At 35.9% G+C, this 20,644-nt stretch overlaps 1 protein-coding gene across 1 annotated transcript in view; it reads right to left on the bottom strand.

Moving 5' to 3' along the window:
* The window catches only part of LOC131922440 (ephrin type-A receptor 6), a 902,384-nt gene that overhangs the window by 353,280 nt on the left and 528,460 nt on the right, over positions 1-20,644 (bottom strand). The window contains exon 6 of the mRNA XM_059277230.1: positions 15,456-15,580. Within this exon, the coding sequence (XP_059133213.1) occupies positions 15,456-15,580 (125 nt within the window). The remainder of the gene's footprint in view (positions 1-15,455; positions 15,581-20,644) is intronic.

Below are 20,644 nucleotides of genomic sequence, written 5' to 3'. Positions count from 1 at the left end.
GTCCATTTTATCTGCTATAATTCTTCAAGGAATTAGTGAAGAAAAATAGAGTTTAATAGTGCAACTCTGGGAACAGTTACATCACCTCTTAAAGGAATTCTCCCAAAGATTCAGGTATTTTTCATGCAATCATAGGTTTTAAACTCATGAAAGGAAATGTTTCTCTGTTCAGCATATACATTTACTTACTAAGGACCCAATTGATGATATGTGCAACAGAGGATCAGAGAACAAATTACTGAACTTGTAATTATACTTTCAATTCTAACACACACAGTATTGACAGGCAAAAGCATTGTTATACTTTGAACTGCAGTTGAAGTGAACCGATCTTTCTAACTAGACCATGACTCAGTCGACCCGTTAGTAAGCCCAGGAAGGAAACGTTGGGTGGCAGGACAGCACAGTTGTGAAGAGCACTGATGGCTCTACCAGGGTTATGTTCAGTTCACAGCACCCACAGGGTGACTCACAAGCCTCTAGAACTCCAGTTCCTGAGAATCCAACCCCATCTGTGGCCTGCACAGACGCCAGACGCAGGAGTGGTACACAGACACACATGTAGACAAAGTACTCTTACATATAAAAGAAAACTTAAAACAACAACAACAACAAAAAGTTTCTAAATATTAGGTAACACAATCTAGATCAGTGCTTTCCATTTTCCTAATGCTATGATCCTGTAATACAGTTCCTCATGTTGTGGTGACCCCCAACCATAAAATTGTTTCACTTCTTAACTATAATTATGCTACTGTTTCCAGTTGTAAATGTCTGATATGTAGGATATCTGATACGTGACCCTTTTGAAAGGGTTGGTTGACCTCCTCCCGAGGGCGTCTCAACATACAGGTTGAGAACCACTGGCCTAGATAGGTTCACTTTTGTGTTTATATAAAAAGTCTAAAACTAATAATATGTAGTAGCCTTTATCCTGTTTTAGAACACAAAGATGCCTGGCTTATATATTTGACTTCCCAAAACAACATTATATCTCCATAAATATTTGAAGACTACAACTTAAATTTGTGATTATGTTATAGCAAACAAACAGAAAACCTCATCCTCTAGGAGACTTGTTTACATTTTCCTACTGTAGGTCAGAAATTTAGTGGACATTTGTGTAGTTTGTATTTGTGATCTTGTTATTCCTTAGAACAAATGTTCTGAAGAAGGGAAATGAAATAGGAAACACCCAATTTTTGCACCTTATAAAACTGATTTTTAGAAGAACGTGATTTCTGGTGTAAATTAGTGTAAGACCTTCATATGAATATTTACAGTATTTTCCCTGTCATTCATGACCACTGACAAATCTACTGTAGTCATTAAAGCTCTACTCTTCAAACCCAGTGTGGGACTGCATTGTTTTTGTTCTCTCATGCAAAAGGAATCTTCAAAAGAAAGTGAAAATTCCAGTCAATAACTCACAATTTTAGGTAGCCTTATACTTTTCTATTTTCCTACAGGGTTGTGAAAAAAATATGTAGACTATTAAATAAAACTCAGAGGAAACTGAGTTAGTCTTTTATCCTTATTTTTAATGTAGTTCTCTTAATTGCACTTAAATTTTCTCATGTTTTCATTAAAATTGTTGATTATCTTATTTTTCCTTATTCTTGTTTCCTTTCCCAGTACATGGCCAAAGAATGCATAATACAAATAATAACGTTATGCAAGAATGGAATGTCCAAATTAGACATTTTTTAACCCCGTCAAACAACAAACAAACAAAACCAAACCCAGAACTCATGGGAGTGATGAGAAGTAATATACAAAGTATACATCTAGGGATATGAAAAGAACTGATTACTACATTAGCGTGTGTCATATGTAGTTTTTGAAGAGGATGAGATATAGCAAGTTAGTTGAAGTGTGATTAATATATATCCCATGTAGTTGTTTACAAGAAGTCTGCTGTTCTATGACTCTGGGCCATCCATACTGCCTTCCCTGCTATAGTAGATAGCACATTGACTTATTCTTCTAGGAAAGCAGAACATACAATTTGATATTCATTATGTTTGCAATCTTTAGTTTTGCATATAAATTTAGATACCAGTCTGTTTAGATCTATGCTACATTAAAATAAGCATCCAGGGCATTTGAGAAATTCCTCTGACTTCCCGTCTTTTGTTATAGAAGTCACAGCCACAAGCATACCACAAGGAAGCAAATATAATTAATTTCTCCTAACACATATTTTAAAGTGGTAATGAAATTTATCCTGAGTACTTACTTTAATTAGTTTTGGTTTTCCCTGTTTTGGATGTACCAAGTCTTTAACATACAAATTATATAGTTTGATTTTTCCTTTTTAAAAGTTAGTTCCTCAAAACAATGATGGTGTAACTTTTTAAAGCAGGAGAGATTTTAAACCTAGAACTGCCTAAAAGTTTTATCATTTGTGTGTGTGCTGTCTCCAGCCATAATGAAATAGTACTTACGTCTTCTCAGTTTCTGTCCTATGATGTTCACACTAGACAGATGCTGGTGTAGCTGTAGTCCTGGGCATCAGCTGCAGTCTCGTTTTCATGAGAATCTCTGCTCTAGGCACCACAGGGACTCCCTGGCCCACTAAGCCAGACAGGGCTCCGTGGAGAATGTGATGTTTTCTACACAACATGGAAATTTGATCTGGAACTTCTATAATGAGACTTGTATCAGTGTGTTCCCTTGATGTTCATTTTCTTTCAGGTAATGTTATTTTAATTAGTACCAAATGCTCATATCCAATTGCTCTGCAGTGGACATTGCAACAAGTAAGTTATAATGAAAAAATAAAAGAATATAAAGACTATTTGCCAGCTCAAGAAATCTGATTTTACTAGAAAGTCTAAGTTGTATCTTAAATTGATTTGGTACCGCATTTATCCCACTTTACTTTAGGTTCTGATATCATTTAAATTATGTAATCCCTATAGTTGTCTTAATCACTAAATTCAGCCATATACATTTGTGTGTATGCCCAAAGGGTTGTGACTATTTTCCCTTTATCCATACTTAATGAAATGAGGCAATAGGGAAGTAAATTCTCTAGAGGTACACAACTTCAAGGATGCTACATAGGCCAGTATTGTTGGCATCCACCTGTGACTTTGAAAATGCAAAATCTCATTCTATCTTCCCACACTTATCTGCCAAACCAGATGAATCATAATCTTCATTTCAACTAGAGCCCTACATGAGTAAGGACTTCTATTTCATCTTTATACAGTGCTGCTTTTCTTAAATCCTTGTACGATAATCATACTTCAGCTTAAATAAAAGCTTACATTCACAACATAAATGAGGTAGGTGGCTAGAGAGGAAGGATGATGTAGAGGAAGAGGACTGTGCTTCTGTACCTAAGTCATAGATGGAGGTAAAAGTAACCTTCATAGAAATGAAGAGGAAATAAAATGAAAGAAAAATACATAAAATAGTAAACATACATCATTTAAAAAGGATTTTTAATGTTGATTATTAGCATATAAGAACTGCTTCATTTAATTTTACAGAAATGATGATGTATACTTACTGATTATATATCATTTTTGTGCTTGTCTCTAGGTAATGAGACCACAGGTTTAATATCATCATTATTATTATTGTTGTTGTTGTTATTCTTATTTTTTGCATCCTGATTGCAGTTTCCCCACCCTCCTCTCCCCCCATTTTCTCCCCCATCACACATTCCCATACACTCCTCCATTTCTCTCCAGAAAAGGGCAGGCCTCTCATGGATATTAACCAAACGTGGAATATCAAGTTGCAGTAAGACTATGTACCTCCTCTTGAATTAAGGCTGGACAAGATGACCCACTATGAAAGTTGACCCAGTATGAAGGAAAGAGTCCAAAAGCAGGCAAAGGAGTCAGAAATAGCCCCTGCTTCCACTGCTAGTCGTTCAGCAATAAGACTAAGCTATACACTATAACATATGTGCAGAGGGCCTAGGTCAGTACCCTGCAGGCTTCCTGGTTGTTCATTCAGTTTCTGAGAGTCCCTATGAGCCCAAGTTAGCTGATTCTATGGGATTTTTTGTTGTTATCCTTTAACCTTCTGCAGCTTATAATTCTTCCTCCTCTTTTCTTTAGGATTCCCTGAGATCCACCTAATGTTTTTCTGTGGGTCTCTGAATCTCTTTCCTTGAGTTGCTAAATGAAGCCTCTTTGATGACAATTTGACAGTTGGGCTAGGCAGCAATCTATGACTATATTAGAATATATTAGGAATCATTTCATTGACTTTTTTTCCCTGTTATCTTTGGTGATATACATGGGACCTCATGAAACTGAAAAGCTTTTGTAAGGCAAAGGACACTTTCAATAGGACAAAATGGCAACCCACAGAATGGGAAAAGATCTCATTGACCCCACATCCAACAGAGGCTAATTTCCAAAATATATAAAGAACTCAAGAAACTTGACATCAACAAACCAAATAATCCAATTAAAAATGTAACACATATATAAATAGAGAATCCTAAACAGAGGAATCTCAAATGTTTGAGAAGCACTTAAAGAAGTGTTCAACATTGTTACCCACCAGGGAAATGCAAATCAAAATGACTCTGAAATACCATCTTACACTTGTAAGAATGGCTAAGATTAAAAACACAAGTGACAACTCATGCTAGAGAGGATGTGGAATAAGGGGAACACATCTCCACTGCCAGTGGGAGTACAAACTTGTACAGCCACTTTGGAAATCAATATTTCCAAATCTACCTCAAGACCCAGCTATACCACTCTTGGGCGTATCTTGGGAATATACCCAAAGAATGTTCAAGCATACCACAAGGACACTTGCACAGCTATGTTCTTAGCAAGCATATTCATAATAGCTTCAACCTGAAAACAACCTAAGTGTCCCTCAGCCTAAGAATGAATGAAGAAAATGGGGTACTTTTTATATAATGGAGTGTTACTCAGATGTAAAAAAACAGTGACATCATAAAATTTGCAGGCAAATGGATGAATTAAAAAAAAAATCATCCTGAGTGAGGTAACCCATACCCAGAAAGACAAACACATTATGTACTCACCTATAAGAGTATATTAGCTGTAAGGTAAAGGATAACCATGCTACAATCCACAGACCCAGAGAAAAAAAAGTAACAAGATGGGCTCAAGGACCAATAAATACATGGATCTTCCTGGGAAGGGTTCTTAGAATAGACATAGTGGGTGGACAGGTTAGAGGGGTTCAGATACAGGAAGGATGGAGGGAGAGACAACTGGAACCATGGGACATTTCTGGGATTAGCTAGAAACCTACTACAATGGAAGCTCCCAGGAATCTATGAGGGTAACCTAGTAATAGGGGCTTTGGAGCCTGAATTGGACATCTTCTGTAATCAGGCAAGATTTCTAGTGGAGGGATTGGGACACCAACACAGCCACTAAGCCTTTGACCTACAATTTGACCTGTCTACAAGATATGCTGGGATAAAGGTGGCACAGAAATTGTGGGAGTGGGCAACCCATGACTGGTCCAGCCTGAGACACATACCATGAGAGGGAGCCCACCCCTGAGGGCCAGGAAGGAAACAGAGGCCAATTATATATCTTTAGAAAAACAAGGGATTTTTCATTGATGACTTGTGCAAAAAATTACCTAGAGAAAGTAAAATAAGCAGAAAGGAAAAATTGGTATCATGTAGATTGTGGTGCTGAGCTGTATATGGCTTTCATAACAGGCCCAAGGCCTGACCTTCAAGATTGTCTGCTCCCCCATCCCAAAGAGGCTACATAAAGTCACTCTTGGCTTGTACTAAAAATAGTTCCCATAATGAACTTTCTGCAAGTCTTTCACCTCTCCGTAATATTGTTCTCAGGGATATGAAATTATATATTTTTAATTAATGTTCTTAAAAAGCTTTTCTGTGTTTGGATGAGAGAGAACAGTTACTTCCTTATAATATTGTATGCAGAAACTTATTGATCATCTGGGTCTGAGAAATGTTTCCTTTCTCACAACAAGTTTTCCTCAACACAGCCAAAGATCTGCTGACTGGTCAAAATTAACAAGAGTACTTCCTGAAAATAATTTCCCAGTCAGTGTCTTTAAATACTGAATGTAAGAATAATGAACTGTTGGAGGGGATTCATGTTTGCAAGATGAGCTACCAGTTGGTAATTAGGGGAACTGTATAACACCCTGGTGACACAGGCATCTTTTATTGCTGCCATTTTTGTGGATGAAAAAGGGCAACAGAGAGTAATCAGCCTTTGGCCTCAGGGAAGCTACAAAATCAGCATCAGCAAAAGCCCGAATTTTCTAAATGTCTTTTGTGATGCAGCAGAACCTGGCCAGCCATAGCAGCCACCTGCTGGATATGATGAAGTTACTCAGTCTCCTTGTAACTTGGTTCTTCATTTGTTAAATGATAAAAGTAATGATATTTATTTCAAGTGGTTGTTAAGATGATTAATTATTAAATACACCCAAACACTTCAAAGTACCTGGTGTATAAATGATCAGCAGTTATTGTCCATTGTCTACATGTTTGTCTCTGTGGTGGGGATATAACAATAAAGAAAAGAATCCCTCCCCTCATATATTTTCATTCTCATTATCAACAGGACCTTCTCAGTTTATGGACATTTGTGTATGAGTCTTGTTTAGAATGCTATTGAAAGACACACACATTCTCTTTCATTTTTTTTAAATTATTAGATGTAATTTTACAGTGATTTAATGTTTTCTCAATTTCTAATAAATGAGTTCTAAACAAAAAGACCATTTTTGCAATTCAGCTATAATGTGATGGAAAAGAAAACACTCTGATTCAAGTTGAGGGACGTAAACCAAATGATCTAAAATTTCATAAATGTTTTAGCAGCATCAGATAAACACATAAATAACTCTAAGGCTATTTTTGATAGGTACTGATTTTAAATCATGGCCTGACTATTTATATGTTGAAATAATAACCTCAAATAGCTGGTAATAGGATGCCATATCTGAGAGAAATTATTAGGTTATGCAGCTGGAGACCTCATACATGACACTTGTGCCCTTATTTAAATGATTTCAGAGAGCTACCTTGTCCCTCTATGATGAGAGGACATGGGGAAAGGATGGCTGTCTATGAAGCAGAGAGCAAGCCCCATAATACACTCAGTCTGCAAATCTTGGACTTCTTTCTCCAAAAATTTTCCAAAACATATTTCAGTTGTTTATAAGCCATACAGTTTATAGCAATAGATTGTAACAGGCCAAGTGCACTAAGAGAAGCAAGAATACATATGTAAGAAAGAAATGCCTGGGGCATAAAATCAAGAAAAAGAGAGAAGAGGATAGAGGGGAGGGTGCAACAGATGTGTGTGGAGTGATGGGTGGAAATTTGTATGGGAGGGATAACATGAGCGAAACAGGAAAAGTGATCAGGAAAGACAATAGAAGAATTCTATGGTTTAATGTTTGCCATGCAGTATTATTGGACGCACAGTAAAGGAAAGACACTTGTTGTGGTCAGCAGAATGGAATCTTGCTAGTGGCCATGTCAGAGGAACAGCAGATGACAATTGAAGTTCAGGTGTCCGCTCACCAGGAGGAAAATCCCTGGTGGGTGAATCTCGAAGAGCAAGGCCCTGAGACCACAGATTCCAGAGTGTCTTTTGCTTTTGCTGTGCGTTTACATGTTTGCCTTTGCCATCTTTCTCTGGTGTCTGGTATGGTGTGAATGTGTGTGGGGAGATCCCCACTGCCTGTAATGTAGTGTGTTTATCTCATGGAAACATCACATTCTACTGGGCATTTTTAACTGTGGACTATTATGATGATGATTTCTTCCTAAGCTGTACTATCTGATGGATAATAATAATATTAGTTTAAATAGAGTTTTGACGATTAAACATATAAACAAGGAAGTGTTACACAGCTAGAACACATGAGTTTCTATGGAGGAGCCATACAGACTGTGGCTTAGGTTAATGATTAAGAAAAACCTCTGAATCTCATTAGTCTAGCTAGTTTAAATTTTTCTAATCTTAATGTTGGGAGATGTGTTCACAGGTTACTGAGTACATTATAGCTAAAACAAAGCTCTGGAAAAAACTTAAAGTTATACTCAGATGTTTTTGTCAAATAGCTTTGAGGTGAAAATCCCACGAAGACATTCTGAACATTTAGAAAGGCATGTAGTTGAATGTGGAACTCTTTAAGGTCAAGGGATAAGAACAAAGCAGCTCAATTACTATTAGCTGATGTGCCTTTTTTGCTAAGATTGGTTGATGACCAATGGTGATGATTAATTCTTTGTACCCATTTTTGCCCTCAATCTCCTGACATAAAAAACTATTGAGTATGTACCCTAAAGATTTAAAGTAGAGTTGACTGATAATTTTTTTCATATATAAAAGTTCAGATTTATGATTATTTTAAGATTTTCTTATAATATTACCTTTTGAGAGAATTAATAAAGCTATTGGCCTGTGTTTTTGTAATTGCAAAATTCAGCCTACCAATAAAAGAATATCTTGCTTGCTTACACACTCTTAATCTATAACAAGTTGCTTGGATGTGACTGTACATGGGTTCTTGGGGTAATTTGTTTTTCACCTGTAACATGTAAAAAGTTTAATTATGTAAGGACTATGGAAAACATGCTGTTTCTTACTTGTGTTCATTGTAGTCATTCACTTGAAAAACAGAATGTAACCACATTGTAATTTTCATATTGCCTGAAAGATTTTGCTGGGGTATATAAGCTATAAGGGGGAGAGAATAAAGAAGATTTAAACTGAGTTAGAATGGTAACATAAAAATGGGAAGATGAGAAGGAAAACATCAAGAATGGGAAGGTTAGAAGGGAAACATCAAGAATGAAAAAAGGAAATCACCAGGAAAATAAAGAATAGAGAATGCAAAAGAAGAATAAAGAAAAGGTCCGAAGGAAACCATCAAGAGAGTGTGCGAGTATCTTTTTCCCTTAACCCCCTTAGATAAAAAAGTTAGTCAGCCTACTCCAAGAACTCCCTTTGAGCTGGAAGCTAGTTCTCCAGGCAGCAATGGAATCTTTCCTTGGTGTGGGTACTGACTTAACATAGCAAGCATACTCAAAGCCTTAGTGCTGGGACAAAAGGGAATGTTCAATGCTCGCTTCCTTTGCTTCCCTTCTTCCATCATGGAATATCTTCTCTCAGAAAGCTGCAGCATTTAAGTACCATTTTAGAGGTATTGACTAGGCTCTTTGAATTCTGATATACCTATCCTAAAATAAACTGGGATCAGTACTTCAAACATGGAAGTAGAGTTGAAATAATTCTTTGATAGTTAGAAGATGGAATAATTTGTACACACAGGTGAAGAAAAGACCTATATTGTTGTAAATAGAACATTAAGGAGATTGAGTGACTGTACAAAAGAAAAGATAAGAAATGATTGAAGGCTCTGAAGGATTGCCTAGGTGGTTGTGCTCTGAATTCTGATGGAAATGTAGACAGAAAGGCCATTTTGATAAAGTAATAGAAAAAAGAGGAAGAATGTATTGGAAACTGAAGGAAAGGCCATTCTTATTATAAACTAGCAAAGAACTTGGCTGAATTATGTTCATGCCGATGGCATATAGAAAGTAGAATTTAAGAATAGATGAATGTGAATATTTGGTGCAAGAAATATATGAGCTATAAAATTTTAGAGTTCTTTGTAGATTCTTTTAGCTACATACTTTAAATTCTTAAAAAGAAAGGATATAGAAGTAGAATTTACAATCAAAAGGGAAACAGAATTTAAAGTCTTGAAGAATTTTCAGCCCAGTCATGTAGTAAAGAATGAAAAGCATTTCAGCAGATGAAACTAAGCAGGTGACCTTCTAATGGAAGATTATTATGGATAGAATGATGGCAGAAGCTACACACTGGGACAATGGATGAGTGACCCCAAAGGCAAGTAGAAGATACCAGTGTCTCACTCCTATCTCATTAGTAGAGTGAAAGTCTATAGAAAACAAGAGACATCAAGCATCCTCAGGATACTGTGCCTCAACTGGATGCTCAGGACTATCTCAAGTCTTTTTTTTTTTTGTTACATTCTGAGAATAGATCTCAAGCTTTTGCATTTGTAGAAGTAAGTTTTGACCTGTACGAATTGCATGGCCTCAGGTATTTGCTATAGCAGCACAAAATGGTCTAATAAAAAATTGTTGGTTTGGTATGGAATAGAGAATGTGGTCTTTTGTGACTTGAAATTTTACATCATTTTCAGGTGAAGGCTAAGATGATGGGAGCAAATACCAAGGTAATATTACTAGGCACTCATGGTTGACCCCGATTTTGGAATGGAAGATAAATAAATAAGAAAATTAAAATAAATTGAACTTTGAACATCATAATTTTCTTTGCGTTTTAAGGCAGTGTTCACTTGACTTAAATGAAAATGAAATACTTTTTGGTTATAAAAAAGTAAAAAGGCTTGGGAAGTATAATTAATTCACTAGTTAGAATCAACAAAGAAATACATTCGCTTTCCAATATTTTACTATCAGCATGCAAGTAAGCAGGAATGTAAATGTGTGCATGCACAGATACACATATACACACCATAGAGAGAAAGAAAGTGATATCTATACCTTCAATCTATATCTATCTATCTATCTATGCATCTATCTATCTATCAATCATCTATCAGTCAGATGATTAACCTATCTATCGAGAAGTCAGTGATACCCAAGTCTCAATTTTTTTTTAGAATTTAAAAATATCTCAAACTGCAAGGGATTGATTACCTTTATCAACCCTTATTTTATAGATGAACAACAACAAACAGAGAAACCAGAAGATTAAGGAACTATTTCTTGCAATACACACACACACACACACACACACACACACACACACACACACACACACAAACACATTTTATATATATGGTTTTATCATCCATTTTCTTGAAAAGTTAAAAATTCCTTAACTTTTTATTCCTGGTACCACTACCATCTCTTAAGTTTTCTCCATGACCCATAAAGATCCACTTCCATGACCTCTCTGTGATCCAGCAGACTGCATCTATTGTTTAGAAAGGACATTTTTCACTTCATAATTATACCCATTAATAGTGCAGTATTTCTGAACAACAATTTTATCAACTGTGTCATGATCATCAGAAGTTACAAAAGCAAATCCTTCTTTTTTCCACTGTGCCTGTCTTTCATAACTTCTATGGTTTCAATCTTGCCATACTTTTCAAAGTAGTCTCTCAGATTATATTCTTCTGTATCTTCTTTAATACCACCAACAAAAATTTTCTTCACTGTAAAATGGGCACCAGGCTTTCCAGAATCCTCTCTATAAAACAGCTCTCTTTGGTTCCACCACATGCCCGTCAACCTTGTGTGGCCAAGCACACATTGCAACATTCACCTCTTCAACACAAGATTAGGTCATAAAACCAAAGCCCCTGCAACATTTTATTAGGGATCTCTCATTACCACACAGTCGGTAAGTGTGCCTACTTTTTCAAAATGTTCTCTTAAGCTATCATCTGTGGTTTCAAGCTCAGAACATCAATAAACAGCTTCCTCAACTGTTCTGGATCCTTCGGATCACGGCCTTCCTCCACGGGGTGATGGCAATGGCCCGAGTCAGGCCGGGGCACATTTTGACATGCATTAATGTAATGAAGGGTATTCATGAAATAAAATTAGTTAAATTATGAGATTCAATTCAATCTTTGTACCTAGATACCAATGCTTCCTTTTGATAAGTCACAATCTGTGACCAAGGATTCTGATAACAACCATGTGTTGTTTGGCTTCAGGTATTTGCGGATACTTTTCATTCTAAGCAGACTAACTTCATTCTTATTTATAGAAGAATGCAAGTAAAATAAACAGAACTTGTCAGAACAGCCCAAATCCCTCATAGAATGGTGGAGATATTGCTTCTCTATTGCCCAAGATAGGCGCCAATACAGATCATCAACCATTTTTTAAAAACTTTTATTCTTTTCTCATACATTACAGCCCCTCTCCCATGCCTCCGACTTCACCCACTCTCTCCCCTGTGCCCCGGATTAACTTCTCCTCTGTTTCCCTTTAATAAAAGAACAGGCCTCCCAGAGTTATCCACCAAGCATGAACTAACAAGATGCAGTAAGACTTGGTATATACCCTCATATCATGGCTGGTTGTGGCAACCCAGTAGAGGAAAAGGGTCCCAAGCAGAGGCAAAAGAGTTGGAGACACCCTCTAAAACTTTGAGTGAAAGATAATGCATGGTCTAAATGTCATAGCACTGGTACTGGTACCAAAACTCAAAAAATCTGATTGTTAACAAAAGAGCCATGGATGTGTTTTTCCAACAGTTCATTGATCACTTTGGTACTTTATCCAATAGTTTGTGTTGCAACCAATCATCCAAATAAACTTTACTTCTGGTTCTTCCCATCCATTTTGTTTTAAAGGCTTAAATATGAACTTCTTTTTATGACTCTAAACTTGGGCCCACTAAAAGAGAACTAGAAGAGAGTATTTCTAATTATTTTTTCCAGCCACTCATCTGATGCCACTAAACTCTTGAATGAAAGATCTACTGGAACTATCTAAGGAAGTCCACCTTCTTGGTTTGCAGAGATTTCTCTATGACAAGTAATTTACACTGCAGAGATTGCCTTGATCATCATGAATTTGATTGACATCTGCCTCCACAGTCCTACTCACATTCTCAGTTCTCATAGAAACCATTTTACGTAATTATTTGCACACAAAGCTTTACTTCAAGTGCATCTTTTGGTCAGATAATTACTAATGACTAATATTAAAACTACTTAGGGCCCATGCATATGTCTATGTATATTTACTACAATCCTTTCTCTTTTATCCCTCTGTCCAATCTGTCCAAGTTTCTCTGTCATTTTACCAATAACCAAAATTCATTTTATATATCATCTTATATATCTCACTTACATGCAGAATTGCACACAATTGCGTACAAATGGGAGAATGCTTATGCTTCTCTGTGTGTGGGTTTACTAAATGGTATTTATGCTACCACTGATGAAAAAATGTAATTTTAGTGAATTCTACTGTAAGCTTTCCCAGTTAATATTTATAAAATTATTTTCTCAAGAGGAAAAACTGTATTATAAATACAGATATGTAAAATGTAATTTTAGAATGTGAAGTCATAATAGAGAAAAATGTAATACTGTCACTCATTTTGAGCTTTATTTGCAAGGTTGGGACATTTTAACATCTTCAGTGGTTTGGGTGCATATTTGTATGTATGGAAAGAACAGCATTTTACTTGTTCATGCCCATCTCCTCTGCTCTTGTTCTGGTATTCTGCATTGTACTATAGGCTAAGAATATTTTTCCTCAGACTAACCTAGTTTTTTTAATACTTATTTGGCATTTTTACCTTTAGGTCTGCTTATAATTAATATTTACAACCACCAGAAAGTTGGTACATTTATTACCATTTTGGCAAATGTGACTTTAAATAAAGAAAAGAGATATATTGACATTTTTTTTCCTAGCCAGAAGCATAATAAGAGACATAATCAGAACATAACTTAGAAATCTTTGGCTCCAACTGCATATTTAATCTACTGTCAATGAAGTCTGTGTCAATAGCATATTTTATAACACAAACACCTTTTTAAAAAGATTATCTTTCCCAACTTCAAAGTAAAACTTTGTAAGGCACATTAAAAGTCAATATAGATATCATGTTAATTTCTACAACTTAGAATCAGTGGTTTTCCGATTATTTAATTAGATGAATATGATTCTTTGTTTTACTGATTATGCCTTTTGTTCATTGGAAACATTGCAGGTTATATCCAACCTAAAATCTGTAAAGGCAAATGACCTTAAAATGAGCCAGTGATTTTTCTGTGTGTAGAATACAACACAGAATACTTTCCTGAAACAGAAATGTTTCAGATTTGAAAAGTTTATTGTATATATGCATGCATGTTGCTTTTTGCATAGGCAGGCATTGTAGGTACATGAAGATATGTTTCAACTACTGGGACACACACACACACACACACACACACACACACACACACATCTTTGTACATGCTGCAGGTTGTAACCTTTGCAAAGCTAGCCCATAGATATGAAGTGTCTTTTCCTTGATTCAGACTACATTTGCTCAGCAGTAGAATGGGTTCCATTTCTCCTTCTACCCTATATTTCTTTAGGGAAGGCTTGAATGTGTTTATGATTTACTCCCTCAGACATAGAAAATGACAAACCACAATATGCTGCTTTGGGGTTCCAGTGGACAACACTGGAGGGTCAGCAAATGCAGGGAAATCCTTTATGTCCCAAAGACCAGAACTCCAATTCATGTAATGAGCTTCTTTTAAGCAGGGAAGACCAAATGTTTATCATGGAAGATGATATTGCAAAGGTGAACATGTAAAGCTTAGAGGAACCCTGACGGAAGTCATTGTCTCTTCTTTGGATCCAAGAAAATCCATTTTCTAGTTTTCTTGAATCATCTATATCTACTGTTTCCCTTCCTGTTATGAATTAAGAGCTTAAGTTGCAACCATTGGGGTGGTCTTTGAGTTTTATACCTCCTGCGTCTCTTATGCAAAGATGTGCACTAATAATTATGTATGCCTTTTCTCCTGAATATCTGCAGTCAGTTATTTCAGCAGATCAAATGCAAACAAGAGTGGGCAAGTTTAAACATCTCTTTATTTTTGATAAATTCTAGAAGTCTCAATCATGTTTTCCTGTCATAAACTCAGACTAATATACACAAATTTTACCTTAACTGAAATAATAATTCTGTCTTCAATAATATTTTCAAAGTATTATAATACTAGTTCAAGGAATGTATCAGAAATGACCATGCAATAGCTATGCCAAAATGTCATAATGGTAAATAATTGGGACAAGGGATATCACAAAGAAGAATTACAAATTTAATATAGGATGTTTATGACTTGGGAAACTATAATAAATGAGAATAATTCAAAATAACAAAATAGAAATTAGATTGATTTTGCTAGATTTTTTACAAAATAAAACAGCTGACCTGAACATAAAGACAACATTTAATTCATTTATTCGTTAAATCACTCTTTCCAAATTATGGAGGACTGTGACATTAAACTCATTGGCAAAATATTTGCACTGACCATTCACCTATGTCATAGGAATTCAGTCTTGCTGTTCCTTCTCGGCAGGATTTTAGATAATGTAGAACACAGAAACTGTAAGTTGAAGATGTTATCAATTATCGCTATATTATAAACCTCCCTAGAGTAGGCCCTGAAAAACATGAGCATCTGGTACTTTCTACTTTAATGTGGCATAAAACAAGATAAACTAATGAAGAAATTATGAGCACAATGGGATGTTAGAGAGGAGTCAAAGATACAGTGATTATGGAGTTAGGCCAAAAAAAAAGATTTTAATCTAAACTACAATAACAATAGATAATGTAAACACATATGCATATATGTATGCAAATTCAGAGTTTTAGGAAGTGGTAAATGAGACCTACTTTTTCGTAGTACTTGATCTCATAGTCCAGAACAGCTCCATTGGAAAAAGCAGGTGCTTGCCATGATAGGGCAAGGCTGTTTTGGGATGCCCAGTCCTTTCTCACCATACCTATCAGAGAAGGTGCTATAAGGAAAGGAAACAAATTAATTGATTAGTAGGGATAATTTTAAGTCTGTGAATATATGCTATGTTTCTTCCAAAGAAAATACATTATTTTGTGTAGAGGATACCAACTGCCAATGCCAAATTAATAAAATAGGCTTAGAGTATATTCCACTCAATCAAATAAGGGGTTCAATTACTTAGAAACACCATGAAGAAATAGAGGAAACACTCAGATATTTCAAGATGAAAGCCAGAGCTCATTCGCCTCTGGTTTTGTCAAGGAGGATGTTTTTCCTCCAACTTGGTTTGGTTTTGGGTTTTAACCAGAAAGCTAGTGTGCTTGTCTCCTGCGTTTCATATAATCTAAGTAACAAGCTGTGTGATTACAAGAGCTTGTGGAAGCTTTTCTTCTTAAGAGAGCTGAGTAAAAGAAACACCGTGCCAAAATACTGAGTGTTAATTTTATGACACAATTTCCCAGAAGAGTTATTTAAAGTGACTTAAAAGGAAACGGTTCAATTTAAGAAGTCACAAGGAAAGACCCACAGACATTATTTTACCAATGAGTTTGTTGGTCAGAGTATGGCATTCTTTTCAGATATAATTGTGTATGTGGAAGTAGAGTGAGACAATAATTCTATTGCTAATACTGAGAAGTAGGACACAACAACGTCCCTGGGAAAATGGAGGTATGAGATCAATGAAGGTAAATAAGAATTCAAATCAAAAAGATTCTTAGGAAATTGTGCCACTCTTCCACCTCATTCTCAGAAATCTATTTAATATGTTAATAATAGGTGATACAAGATTTAAAAATTTACTCATTGTGATATTTTAAACTTCTTAGAAAATCTCGTTGTAATATTTTATTTCTAAACGTTGTCTTTGCATCATAAGAAAAAGTCTTTTTTAAAAAAAATTTTATGAGACTGACAGTTTTGGTCCAGAGGAAATAAAAACTAGAACATATGTTTAAAATTCTGGTTGTTAGGAGAAAATTAAGATTGGACTAAAATGTGTTGGCAAAAATGACATATGATTATAAAAATTACTAATTTTTATATTAAATAAAGATAGTAATAGATAATGTAGAAAGTAAGATAAGGCACTCAGGAATTATTCATTATTTAAACTAAGATACATTCACTAATAGTGATGATCCTCATAAGAAACTGTACCAATTTTCTTACATTATAGTTTATAATGTATCAGATGGTCATTTATATACAAAATATAAATTCAAACAAATCATAAAAACTTGAACAATACAGTTTTGGACATACCTTTCATGTATACATGAATTAATCTATGGTCAATTTTCAGCATAATATAGTGTCATGATGCAGTTAATACTGCAGTATATTACATGTTGCTCTTTTTTTTTCTTTCTTTCTTTTTTTTAATTTTGCAATACAATTCAGTTCTACATATCAGCCACAGATTCCCTTGTTCTCCCCCCTCCCACCCCCCTCATCTTCCCCCCAGCCCACCCCCCCATTCCAAACTCCCCCAGGGCAAAGATACCCCCACAACAGACTGCTGGCAATGGTCGAGAGCTAGCCCGAACTGACCTACTCTGGTGATGGGATGGCCAAACACCCTAATTGTCATGCTAGAAACCCCATCCAACTACTGAGGGATCTGGATGCAGAGATCCATGTCTAGGCCCTGGGTGGAGCTCTGGGAGTCCAATTAGCGAGAAAGAGGAGGGTTTATATGAGCGAGAATTGTTGAGACCAAGGTTGGATAAAGCACAGGGACAAATAGTCAAACGAACGGAAACATATGAACTATGAACCAATGGCTGAGGGGTCACCAACTGGATCAGGCCCTCTGAGTGGGTGAGACAGTTGATTGGCTTGATCTGTTTGGGAGGCATCCAGGCAGTGGGACCGGGTCCTGTGTTCATTGCATGAGTCGGCTGTTTGAAACCTGGGGGCCTATGCAGGGTCGCTTGGCTCGGCCTGGGAGGAGGGGACTGGACCTACCTGGACTGAGTCTACATGTTGCTCTTAACCATATAATGGTGGTAAAACATAAACTTTCAATTGTGGTAACAACACAATCGAAGGGCTACCAAGTAAAATACATGTACCATTTTTCTATTATAACTTTTCAGTTACAAATTAGTGGTACATTACTTTAATTTTTAAAGTCTCATGTCACACTTCTATAAATCAAACATTCCAAAATTTCTTAATTACATACACTGATTACTTTAAAGTCCACTTTATGGGTTGGGGGATGGCTCAGCTGATAGAACACTTGCCTTTTAAGCACAAAGGGTTCAGTTTGACTCCCGGAACCACATTGTTTTAAGAAAGAGCCGGGTAAAATGGTGTAAGCTTTGACCCCACTGCTGGGCACGTGGAGACAGGGGGACCCTGAAGCTTACTAGCCAATCAGCCTAGATGGGAAGCTCTGGACCTATAGGATCTATAGGAGATGCTGTCTCTGAGGAGGTAGACAGCTATTCTGATCATGGCACCCGAGGTTGTTTTCTAGCCTCTGCATTTGTCTATAATAATTACTAAATACTTGATTATGTTGGTATTTATCAATATTTTTCTTTCTTTCTTTCTTTTCTTTTCTTTTCTTTTTTTTTTTTTTTTTTTTGAGACAGGGTTTCTCTGTGTAGCTTTGGTGCCTTTCCAGGAACTCACTCTGTAGACCAGGCTGGCCCCAACTAACAGAGATCTGCCTGCTTCTGCCTCCTGCGTGCTGTGATTAAAGGCCTGCGCCACGACTGCCCAGTTATATTTATCAATTTTTTTTCAATGTTGGACATGTAGATTTCTAATACACGCTCTCAGAATACTCATATTTATGAAAATCATTTTGACATCATGAACTTCCTATTGTGTGGGATTCTCACTTATTTTCCTCATAGGCTTTGGATGGCTGTCCTTAAGCGATCTTACCACAGCCACCTGAGCAGCTGGAAGCACAGGTGCAGCTCTAGGATCCTGCTGGTTAATTTTTTCATTGAGAAAAATTGCTTCCCATGATTTGAACTTTCTGAACCATGTTGTGAATTAGCATACTGCCTTTGAAAATAGCTGCATCCGTACACCTTAGGTGCCCGTTATAAACAGTTAATGAATTGAAGCAGAGGATGTGAGAAACTACTTGCAGCTTGCTACACCCCTAATGCTGCATTTTATGTCTTTACAAGAGTCAGCATTGTTCCAAATTTCATTGTAAAACATAGCTGCAATATACAAAGCTTCAATCATTTGTTATGAACACACTTAATGAATTTATTATTGATGACCAAGATTATATGACATCTTCAACTAGTAGGTAACAGTGATAACCGTGTCTTAATTGTAATAGTGAACACAGAACAGAAATATATGCCATATATATTTCTACCCCTCAAGAAAATTGATGTTGTGATACAGAAGGACAGCTCCTGATCTAAGAAAAAAATCAGATCTTGGAATGAGCAGGTGGAGAAACGTCTTCTGGAACTTGTCACACCAGAGACTGTCAGAGCCACCTGAAGACTCAGGTGGTGCTTCCTGAGAGATAATTATGTCTTCAAGAAAGCTTTCTGGAGAATTTTATTTCTGGTATAACTCCTTGCTTAAAACTTCAAACTGTTAGCTTCGACCTTCAAAAAATGATTATTGAATGGATCACTGTTGCCGCTCTAGCTGTTGGTGTGAATCTGGGAGAGTAGAGCCTAAAAATGAGGTGGCCTAAAGTCTCAAGCAGTAACCAACTTTATTCAGAGCATCAGACAATTTTTACTCTGAGGGTTAAGAAGAATCACATGAATAAGGTGTTCAATCATAAGAAGAAGCCACACATGGCAAAAACCTGTTTTTTTCCAAGGAGGCATAGCATAGCAACAGCCAAAGTAAACTCACTCCTATCCACTACACCTGGGGGGAGCATGAAAATATACGTCACGAACAATTCTATGTTTTTGAAGAAACGGAAGTCACAAGATTCTTGCCTTGTTTTCTCATAGGCACTCAGAATTCCCCTCACATGACTCCATTCTGGGACTATGCTCTGACAGATTACCATGTTCTTGAAAGTGTTTTTTAATACAAAACCTTCTGGTTACTACATTTACTAAATATCAAACAGTTTATCAAGTATTATGTAACAATTTTGAAGAAAATTATATGGTAGAATTAGCTAACAAAGGAGCTTATTCACAAATGTATGAACACTATTTACTTCAGCTTATGCAGAGACAGTTAAATAAATATTTTAGGTCATATATTTGCCCATAACTAGGAGTTCATCATTTTTTGCTGAGATAGTTACTTGTGAACATGTAAATTGTCTTATCCAGATCTCATTCCTTTATTGGATGTAGAACGCTTCCATCTTTAAGATAAGTGACTGAAGCTCAGAGGACTTTTGTAATTGTGTAAAGATATTTTAAGGTAAATTTCAGTATTAAGTAAGATGTCAAGTATGAATTTACAAATTAAAATTGTTGCTGTGAGTTCCTCTTAACATCCACTCTAATTTAGTGTAATATATTCAAAAGTAAAATCCATGTTCAAAACCACAAGCAAAGGGTGAAAAAATATCACAAATAACCTTATTGCCTTTCAATGTTACTTTCAAAACCTGCAACTCAAAACCACACAATGAATAATTACAAATACATGTTATACTAAGAATTTTATCAAGATTTATGATATATCTCATGTTATAGTTTACATATATATGTTTGTGTGTTAACTCTAAAATATAGTTTTAATTTGAAGGCATTTTTTTAATTATAGTGAATATTGTTAATTCTCATTCATCTATTTATCATACTGCTGATACTGCTAATATTTATTTGGATGCATATATGTGTGCTTGCTTGTATGTGTTGTGTGTGTTTATATGTGTATGTATATATGTGTGTGTGTTGTTTGTGTGTTTGATGTGTGAATGGGTATGCATATATATGGGTGTGTATATGTATAATAGGTGAATGTTTAGGTAAGGAAAAGAGAGATTAGCACATTCTTATATAAGTTTGTGACAATGTAAATTCTAAATAATTTTTGAATAGATCTTATATGTTATTTAAATTTTTTCATTAATGTAGGAAGTGTATAACTA

Source organism: Peromyscus eremicus, chromosome 12, assembly GCF_949786415.1.
Source record: "Peromyscus eremicus chromosome 12, PerEre_H2_v1, whole genome shotgun sequence".
In the NCBI taxonomy this organism is placed as follows: domain Eukaryota; kingdom Metazoa; phylum Chordata; class Mammalia; order Rodentia; family Cricetidae; genus Peromyscus; species Peromyscus eremicus.
The sequence above is the reverse complement of the archived record's forward strand: the minus strand, read 5'-3'. Positions and strand labels throughout refer to the sequence as shown.